The sequence below is a fragment of the Muscardinus avellanarius genome, assembly GCF_963383645.1.
Source record: "Muscardinus avellanarius genome assembly, chromosome: 7".
Lineage (NCBI taxonomy): Eukaryota > Metazoa > Chordata > Mammalia > Rodentia > Gliridae > Muscardinus > Muscardinus avellanarius.
In genome coordinates, this window is record NC_137793.1 from 86,431,097 (window position 1) to 86,441,716 (window position 10,620).

Here is a 10,620-nt window from a genome sequence, read left to right on the forward strand (position 1 = left end):
CCTTTTCTCAGCCACCTAATATTGGTAAATTACCCATCAAGCAGGCAGAATTCCTACGCTGCCTCAGGAATGAATAGGTCCATGTTTTGAGAAAAGCAATAGCCCAGGGCAACAACTAACACTTAAAAACCTTAAAATAAATACTTACAGCTAATAATGCCACTGTGTAGAAGGTTTTTTTTAACCACTGAATAAAAAGAAATGATATCAATTTTTAATAAAAACAATCCTACAGCATTTATTGTTATCTGGTAATAACATAAGAGTAATTATATGAACAAATGTTTTAGAACCATACGCTCAGCAAAGGACACCAAAAAAAAAAAAAAAAAAAAAAAAAAGAGGGCTGCTTTCTCTACAATTTCTCACTTCATTGATCATCTCTAGTTGGAGACACTTTGTAGCAGAGTGATGTTATCTCCTTTTAACATGATCCGACCTGCAACAAAAACAAAAAGCTATTAGTAGTTACACACTCAGACATTTAATTATCTTTTGCCTCAGAATTTTATTTATTTATATATATTTTTTTTGCGGGTCTGGGGGTTGAACCCAGGGGCGTTCGATCTCCGAGCTACTCCCCCCCACCCTATTTTTTATTCTTTATTTTGAAACCAGGTCTCACTGAGTTGCAGAGGGCCTCACTAAGTAGCTGAGGCTGTCCGCGAACAGCAATCCTCCGGTCTCAGCCTCCCGAATGCTGGGATTACAAGCGTGCACTACGCCTGGCTCTGCCTCAGCCTCAGAATTTTATATCCTTGATTTGGAGTAATATTTTCAAAACGCTTTCTCTCTTGTAAGGGTATGTGAATGTTTTCAAGTGTCCCTTCCTCCCTATTTTTTTTGGTGGTGGTACTGGGGATGGAACCCAGGGGCATTCTACCTCCAAAATACACCCCCCGCCCTATTTATTTTTTATTCTTTATTTTGAAGCAGGGTTTCACTGAGTTGCAAAAAGCCTCACTAAGTAGCTGAGGCTGCCTGCACACTGCGATCCTCCGGTCTCAGCCTCAAATGCTGGGATTACAGGCATGAGCCACAACACCTAGCTTCAAGTGCCCATATATTAAAAGGCTTTTTCAATAATAATCTAATGAAGGTAGGTGTTACTTTATAAAAATAGTATCATCAAATGGGGTGTGAGCACACATCTGTAATTCTAGAACTTGAGAGGCTGAGACAGGAAGATATAAGACTTAAGACCAGCCTCAGCAAACACCAAGACTCTCAGGAACCTAGCAAGACCCTGTTCCAAAACAAAAGGTAAAAGAATGCCAGGCAAGCTGGACATGACAGCACACACTTGTAATCCCAGCATTTGGGAGGCTGAGACAGGAGGACTGCAGTTCCCATGGACAGCCTCAGCTACTTAGTGAGACCCTCTGCAACTCAGTGAAACCCTGTTTCAAAATAAAGAATAAAAAATAGGGATAGGGTGTAGCTCTGAGGTAGAATGCCCCTGGGTTCCATCTCCAATATTTTAAAAAACAAAAACAAACAAAACAAAAACCGGGGGGACGCATAATTGTAATCTCAACATCTGGGAGGCTGAGACAGGAGGACTGCGGTTCGCGGACAGCCTCAGCTACTTAGTGAGACCCTCTGCAACTCAGTGAGACCCTGTTTCAAAATAAAAAATAAAAAATAGGGCTGAGGGGAAGTGTTGCCAGGAGGTAGAATGCCCCTGGGTTCCATCTCCAGTACTGCAAACACGGCTGGGGCTATAGCTCAGAGGTACTATGCCCCTAGGCTCAATCTTCACCTTATCAGAAACAAGTAAGTAAATGCCCCTGTGTTCAATCCCTGGTACAAAAAAAAGTCAACCTGTAGACCATAACCCAATATTTCTTATCCATCCAACCTTCCTCCCTCCCCCCCCCCATTCTTTCTTTCTTTGCAGTACTGGGGATGGAACTTAAGGGGATTCTACCTCCAAGCTACACCCCAAGCCCTATTTTTTATTCTTTATTTTGAAACAGTGTCTCACTGAGTTGCAAAGGGCCTCACTAAGTAGCTGAGGCCGTCCTAGAACCACGATCCTCCGGTCTCAGCCTCCTGAATGCTGGGATTACAAACATGCACCACCATGCCCGGCTAAGCCCTTGGGTTCAATCCTCAGTAAACACACACACACCCTTGCTAATAATACCAGCATGTTAGGGAACAAAAATGGTATGGCTTATGCACTATGGAGCCTCTGCTCTGATGGAATAAGCATCAGATTCAGACTACCCAAAATACCCTCTTTCCACCCACCCCAAGCAGAACCAAATAAAACCTTAGGCTTCTTAGTCAAGGTGCCATTTGATCTGAGGGGGCTGGAATGTAGCTCAGTGGTGGTTGACCAATTGCCTAGCATCTGTAAGGCCCTACTTTCAATCCCAAGTAGAATGTATATGTGTGTGTGTAGGGGGACTGTGATAGACAAATGTTCAAGGAACTAAAAGACCAGATGCTAGAGCTCAGAAAATGAGGCAGAGTATGATACAAGATGAAGAGAGGAAGATCAGGACAAATCACAAAGGACCTTGCAGAATACAGGGAAGATATGTTTTATCAACATAGCAATAGAAAGTCAATGAAAATTTTCAACCAAGGGATGACAACGTCAGATGAGTGTTTTTAAAAGATGACTGATGGCCAGGCGTGGTGGCGCACACTTGTAATCCCAGCATTTAGGAGGCTGAAACAGGAGAATCGCGGTTTGCGGACAGCCTCAGCTACTGAGTGAGGCCCTTTGCAACTCAGTGAGACCTGGTTTCAAAACAAAGAATTTAAAAAACGGGCTGAGGGTGTAGCTCGGAGTAGAATGCCTCTGGGTTCCATCCCTAGCACAGCAAAAAAAAAAAAAAAAAAAAAAAGACTGATGTCAGGCGTGGTGGCACATGCTTACAATCCCAGCATTTGGGAGACTGAGACAGGAGTATCGCGGTTCACAGCCTCAGCTACTTAGTGAGGCCCTTTGCAACTCAGTGAGACCGTGTTTAAAAATAAAGAATAAAAACTAAGGCTGGGGGTGTAGACCAGGGGTAGAAGGCCCCTGGATTCAATCTCACACCACAAAAAAATAAATAAATAAATAAAATAAAAGATGATTGAAGGCTGAGACAGGAGAATTGCAGGTTCCAGGACAACCACAACAAGGTAGTGAGGTTTTCAGTAACCTAGCAAGACCCTGTTTCCAAATATAAAAACAAAATAAATAATAAAAAAATAGGGCTAGAAGTGTATCTTGAAGGTAGAATGCCTCTGGGCTCCATCACCAGTATATATATAATCTCCTCCTCTCTCACACACAACACACACACACACACACACACACACACACACACACGGCTCCATCACCAGTATCACATACACACACACTGGGCTCCATCACCAGTATATCCCCCCCCCCCCCCCAACACACACACAGATGACTGAAGCCTGGAAAACCTAGAAGGGATGAGACAGCTGCAGAGAATCAACCAGTCAGCCAAACTGAACTTGGGACCATTTAGTAAGGCAGAAAACACCAAAATAGTCCTAAATAGTATATAAGTGGGAGCAAGGGCATGGTGGTAGTACCTGGGACGTTGAAACGGGAAGATCATGGGTTCAAGACCAGCCTTGGCAACTTAGCAAGACCTTTGTCTTAAAAAATAAAAAGGTCTACGTCGGGCGTGGTGGCGCACGCTTGCAATCCCCGCGCTTGGGAGGCTGAGATAGGAGGATCACACAGGTTCGAAGCCAGCTTCAGCTACGTAGTGAGGCTTTCAGCAGCTTAGTGAGACCCTGTTTCAAAATAAAATATAAAAAAGGTCTGGGAGTATAACCCGGAGGTAGAAAAGCCTCTGGGTTCCACCCCCAGTACCATCAAAAAATAAATAAATAAATAAGTAAAAATAAAAAGGTCTGAGAGTGTAGTTCAGAGGTAAAATGCCCATGGGTTCAACCCTAAGTACACTGCCTCCCCCACAAAGTGTCTTAAGTGGAAAGTAAATCTGATTTGTGATATGCTGACTTTGAAAAGCCTTTGAAACCTTCAGGTAAAATGTATATGCTCAGAGGAGGGGTCTGTGCTACAGACATATTTGGAAGTCAATATACAGATGGCAACTGATGCTGTGGTCTTGAGTCTCTAGAAAATACTGAATGACAGAGAACCAGGCCTTCCAGCCACTCAAACACCTAACGGCTGGGTCTCAAAAATGAACATACCAAAGTCTGAAAAAGAATAATTACAGATGAAAAATGAAAACCAAGAGCCAGCCATGGTGCTGCACACCTGTACTCCCAATATTTAGGAGGCTTGAGACAGGTGGATCACAGGTTCAAGATCAGCCTTAGCAACTCAGTGAGATTCTCAGCAACCTAGCAACACCCTGTTTCAAAACAAGAAAGTAAAAAGGAATAGAGATGTAGCTCAGGTGTAGACTGTCCCTATGCTCAATCCCAGTACCAAGGGGAAGGGAGAGAAAAGAAAAGAAAACCAGAGAATGGTGTCACAGAGCCAAGGAATCAAAGTGTTTTAAATGGGGAGCAGGGGGAATGCACTATGCTGTTCACAGTAAAAATGAACAGTTACAGTGACCACCAGACTTAACAACATTAGTCTTTGGTGCCCTTGATAAGAGATGTCTGGAGGGAAAGAGAAGCAGAAATTAAGTGGCAGAGGATGATTTAAAAAATATACTCTACACCAAGCATGGTGGTGCATGCTTGTAATCCCAGTACTTGGGAAGCTGAGACAGGAGGGTCGCAGGTCCTCAGCAACTAATGAGACTCTTACCAACCTAGTGAGATCCTGCTTCAAAATGCTCAATTCCCACTACCAAAAAAAGTAGACTCTCTCCAAAAATAACTTCTCAAGTGCGAACTAAATTTACACGAGTTGAGTTGTACGTCACTCAATTCTGTGAAATAAAGACTTCTAGAATTCCGTAACCCAACTATATTCTTACCAAGCTGTTTTCTTGACTTGGTTTTAGAATGAATCTCTTCTGCATCATCTAATACGAGGTTCATGTACTCATCAAAACCCTAGAGAAATAAGCCAATTGACAGTCATTTTCAAGTAAAATCATATCCAAATCATTCAAAAGAATATTGTCTATCTAGATACCAAAATGACAATTAACTTTATAGACATTCATTTTCTCCATTGATCTTTCAACAGAAGCACCTGAAATCTCTTTAAATAACAAAGAAAGGAGGCCGGGCGTGGTGGGCTTGGAAGGTGGAGACAGGAGGATCGCGTTTCCAAATAAAAACATAAAAAATAGGTGTCTGGGAGTGTAGCCCGGAGGTAGAAGGGTTTCCAGGAACCCCAATACCACCAAAACAAAACAAAACAAAAAAAACCCACAAAGAAAGGGAGTCAGTGGTCCAAATTACTTCCTCAATGTTCTGGACTGGATTTTATTAGATATGCCTAAAAACCATTCTCCCTGTCTTATAACCTGCTCAAAATAGAGCATGTGTACATATATATTACTTTCTACCGCCATTGCTCTCTCCACATTCCCCACTAACGATCACGTCTACTTTCCAACTGGTAAAGGAGGAAAGGGAGGCTACTGATGACATTTCTGCTATCTAAACAGAATTTCAAAATACCTAATACTTCCAGCTACATTTTTCTTCTATCTTTGTGTGTGTGTGTGCTACTGGAGAATGAACCCAGGGTCATTGCACCTCTGAGCTACATCCCCAGGCTTTTTTGAAGCAAGTCTCGCTAAGGTACCATCTGTTGGTCTCAAAGTTGCAACCCTCCTGTCTCATCCTCCCTAGAACTGGGATCACAGGTGCACTGGGCTGGCTCATTCTATTTTACTTTATAACATTACTGGAGTTGGGCATATAGGTCAGTAGTCGAGAAAAGATGTAGCATGAATACAGACCTGGGTTTGATCCCCAGCACAATCAAAATTTTAAAAATTGCCTAGGGCCCCCGCTACCTTGGTATTAACTAGCCCCACCAACTCTATTCACACATGGCTGGAATGAAAATATCCCACTGACCTTCACCTTTCTCTAATCGGTTTTTGTCATCCTCCTCAATACTATTATTTAAATTACTTGTTAAAGTTTATATTCTCTCTTTTGAATTATCCAACCTCTTAACAACAAGGAGAAAAGGCTAAATAGGACCTGAAGTTTCTCTTGAGTTAGGTTCCTTTGTATAATGCTCTGGCCGGTCATTTTCTGTGAAATACTTTTCTATTAACAAACTGCTCTGAGAAAAGCAGCCTGAATACTCACAATAATACAGCCTTCTATCCGCATATTCACTTGTTCATAGAGCCACACCTGAATCCGGGATCTCTGAAAAAATCAAGACAGTAATGTTTAAAAAGCAAACAAACCCCACATCACTTTGATCAAACAACAGATAAATGACTTCTAAGAAGATTTTTAATGAATGTTAACCAAGAATTTTAAATAATTAGCTCGTATCTAAGAATTGGTAACCAAGACTTACTTGCTAAAAACATTTTCATTTATAAATACTACACTGAGATTGCTCAAGCTAATCTATTTCTTACTGCTTCCAGTCTCAATACTTGGAGTTAAAATTGGAGACAGTAAGCCAAGTGCAGTGGCGCATGCTTGTAATCCCAGAATCTGGGAGACTGAGACAGGAGGATTGCAGGTTCGCAGCCAGCCTCAGCTACTTAGTGAGACCCTGTTTCAAAATAAAGAATAAAAAATTGAGCTAGGGGTATAGCTCGGAGGTAGAATGCCCCTGGGTGTCATCCCCAGTACCACAAAAAATAAAAACAAAACAAAAATTGGAGACAGTTAAGCTGGGCATGGTGATGCACACTTGTAATCCCAGCACTTGGGAGGCTGAGACAGAAGGATTGTAGTTCGAGGACAGCCTCAGCTACTTAGTGAGGCCCTGTTTCAAAATAAATAAAAAAAGGGATGGGGGTGTAGCTTGGAGGTAGAATCCCCCTGGGTTCCATCTCCAGTAACACACACACACACACACACACACACACACACACACACAACAATACAACTAGGGGTGTCGCTAGGAGGTAGAATCCCTCTGGGTTCAATCCCCAGTATCACAAAATAATTTTTTTTTTTTTTTTTTTGGTATAGAAGATTGAACCCAGGGGCATTCTACCTTTAAGCCACACCCCCAGCCCTATTTTTAAAAATTCTTTATTTTGAAACAGGGTCTATGTTATGAAGGGCCTTACCATGTAGCTGAGGTAGACCATTAACCTGCCATCCTCCTGTCTCAGTCTCTCAAAAACTGGTATTACAAATGTGTACCACCACGCCCTGGACCTTTTAAAAAACATTTCAAAGAGTGTCTTGCTAAGTTGCCGAGGTTGGCCTTAAAGCTATCTTCCTGTCTCAGTCTCCCAAGTACTGAGATAATAGGTTTGCATCAATGCACATGGCCCTATTTTATATTTTGAGTCAGGGTCTCACCAAGTTGCTGAGGGTGGACTTAAACCTACGATCCTCCAATCTCGGTCTCAAGTACTAGGATTACAAGCATACACTAACATGCCTGGCTATTTTTCAGTTGTGTTGTTTCACGCTGCTTTTCAGGCTGCTAAGTCCCCCCTCCCACAAAAAAGCAGCTGCCATTAACTCCACTGAATCTACTCCCCTTTTTTGTGGTACTGGGGATTGAACCTGGGACAGTCTAAATACAAGCTACATCTCCAGCCCTTTTTGGTTTTTAATTTTGAAACAGCATTTCACTAAATTGCTGAAGACCTAAGTTGCTGAAGCTGGCTGAGAACCTGCAATCCTCTTCTTGTCTCAGCCTCCCAAGGACTGGGATCACAAGCATATATCAACATGCCCAGCCCCCCCCCCCTTTTAAGTATCTTTTCTACATTAAAATTTTTCCAAAGCACCTTAAGACCTGGCTTAAGGTCACTGGGTTTTTCTTTCAATTTCTCATCCTAGAGAATAGAAGCCAGGAAGTTCCCGATGTCCTAACTGTAAACACTAACAACAAAAGTGCCAATGCCCAAATACCACTGTTGTGTCTGCCAATATATACTGCTAAGTTAGCCATTTTGGTCTTTCAAAAGTCATTAGGACACAATCTTTTGCATGTTTGGAAAGTTGGCATAAATATTTACCCTCTTATTACATTGGAGCTTTTCCTCTAACCCTGCCCCTCAATTGTCCCTCCAATCTCCGGATTTCATTTAACTCTAGAACACAACGATCAGGAAAATCGGTGCTAATAGCCAAATCAAATCAACTTTTCTTTACACGGTAGTTACAAAACAATTAGCAACAAATAACTTACGTACATTTTGCAAGTATCTGAAGATGAGATTCTGCACCAGTTATTAGGGAAAAAGCACTCAAATAGCAGCCTCTGCTCCCTGAAACCGAGGACCTACCCATTCCTCATCTCACCTTGGCTTTTTTTTTTTTTTTTTTGCACGATAGTGGGGATTGAACCTAGGAGCATTCTACCTGAGCTACACCCCGAGCCCTTTTCATTTTTCGTTCTTAAACTGGGTCTCGCTAGGTTGAATCTTACTGAGGCTGTCCTTGAACCTGCAATTCTCCAGTCTCAGCCTCCCAAGTACTGCGATCACAGGCACGTACCACCACGCCCGGCTTCACCTTTGCTTTCTAAAGGTGAGGGGCGATGCCTACACAATCAAGAGTACCCAACCAGGAATTCGCTCAGGGGCCCCTGAACTCCTTCCCCTTCCCCTTTCTTCTGGGATTTCCTAGCGGCTACATCCTCCTCCCCTACATGCCGTTAACTCCCGCTTTCTCCCCTCGCCTCCTGCACGCCCACAGCAGGGTCGGCCGAGGCCGGTCTCCCACCTATGACCCAGTCTTCAACTACCCGCGCTTTCTCCCGTCTCCGTGGCCCCGGAGGCTCATGGGAGGCCCGCACTCCTTCCGAGCCTGCTCCCGCCCGCGCCTTCGCGCCGTTTTCCGGCCCGAAACTCCTAGTCTTGACAAGCTGCATAGGATACGATGGGCTGCACCATCACCTTCTGCACCTTTTGGCCCTGGCCCCGGTACGCCATGGTGGGATCTCACAAAGGCCGCACGAACCAGCACGTTACCTCCGAAAGCAACTTCCGGAACTGAGAACCGGAAGCGGAAGTGTGGTGATCCTGCGGCGACCTGGGAGGCGCCTGGGAAGTGCCTCTCTAGCCGCGGAGCAGCTTTTCTCTGTGCTTCATAGCATCCGGAGGAGGCCAAACTGGGGTGAGTACGTGCTGGAACCTGGGCCGGTCCTATAGCGCCACCTGCAGGGAGATGGGAAGAAACACAGGGGGCCCGGTAAATGGCGGCCTGGGAGAAGCGAGGCCTGGCGCTGCTGCTCGGGTTTCTCCGTGTTTCTCAGTGTACTTTAAGAAGCAATATCCAAGCCAGGCGTGGCAGCGTACTCTTGTAATCCCAGTATTTGGGAGGCTGAGACAGGAAGATCGCAGGTTCGTGGCCAGCCTCAGCTACTTAGTGAGACCCTCCTCAACTGAGACCCTGAGGATGGAGCTCAGAGGTAGAATGCCCTAGGTGGTTGAACCTGCGTTCAATCCCCAGTACCATAGGCCAGGGAGTGGGGGAGGCGGAAGGATGTCATAAACAGTAAAAACTTCAGACTGGGGATGGAGCTCAGAGGTAGGTAGAATACCCCTGGATTCAACCCCCAGTACCACAGTACTACAATAATTAATTAAAAGTAGGGATGGAGGGAGGAGGCCAACCATTTAGTGAGACTCTCTAAGATTTATTGAGATCATAAAAGAACATAATAGGGCTGAGGGCCTAACCTACCGAGATTCATTTCAAAATAAAACTAGAAAACAGGGCTGGGAGTATACCTCGGAGTTAGCTCCAGTAGTGGCGTTTGGTAGGTTCGCTGTCAGCCTCAGCTACTTAGTGAGACCTTCTGCAACGGAGACCCTCTTTTAAAATACAGAATAAGCCGGGCGTGGTGGCGCACGCTTGTAATCCCCGCGCTTGGGAGGCTGAGACAGGAGGATCACACTGGTTTGAAGTCAGCCTCTCTGGCTTAAGAGACCGTTTCCAAAAAAATATAAAAATAGGTCTGGGAGTGTAGCCCAGAGGTAGAAGGGTTTCCAGGAACTCTAGTACCACCAAAAATAAATAAATAACTAAATAAAAGAATAAAAATAATAAAAAATAGGGCTAGTTTGTAGCTTGGAGGTAGAATGCCCCTAAGTTTAATACACACACACACACACACACACACACACACACACACATTTAATAATTTTAATAATTTAATAAGCTGGGAGTGGCTTATTAAGTACTGCTGTAATCCAGTACTTGGGAAGCTCAGACAGGATCCTGGTTCAAAACCAACTTCAGCAACCTAGTGAGGCTCTCAGCAACTTAGTGAGACCCTGTTTCAAAATAAAAATAAAATAGGGCTGAGGGTGTAGCTCAGAAGTAGAAACCCCCTCAGTTTAATCCCTTGCACCACCTAAAAAAAAAAAAGCACAGGAATATTCAACCTAAATGTTCACCAGTTATTACATAGTTATAGAATATAATTCTGTGCAACTATAATTAAGATTGAAGACACTTTTATGTATATCTTCTTGTGTGTCCTGATAAGAAATATCTAATATCACTAAGAGTAAAAAAAAAGCAGGCGAT

The 10,620-nt window shown here is 43.7% G+C and overlaps 1 protein-coding gene across 2 annotated transcripts; it reads right to left on the reverse strand.

The window, feature by feature from the left end:
* Positions 1-383: 383 nt before the first annotated feature.
* On the reverse strand, positions 384-9,017 carry SNRPE (small nuclear ribonucleoprotein polypeptide E; the record flags this gene model as incomplete). 2 transcript variants are annotated; one of them, XM_080699079.1, is made up of 5 exons in its annotated part: positions 384-439; positions 4,944-5,022; positions 6,244-6,306; positions 8,277-8,303; positions 8,982-9,017. In XM_080699079.1, the coding sequence occupies 5 exons, from the start codon at positions 9,015-9,017 to the stop codon at positions 384-386; spliced, it is 261 nt and encodes an 86-aa protein (XP_080555205.1). The 2 variants fall into 2 exon arrangements, with proteins under 2 accessions (XP_080555205.1, XP_080555204.1); XM_080699078.1 differs by having other exon boundaries at positions 8,964-9,017.
* Between the last annotated feature and the right edge of the window lie 1,603 nt (positions 9,018-10,620).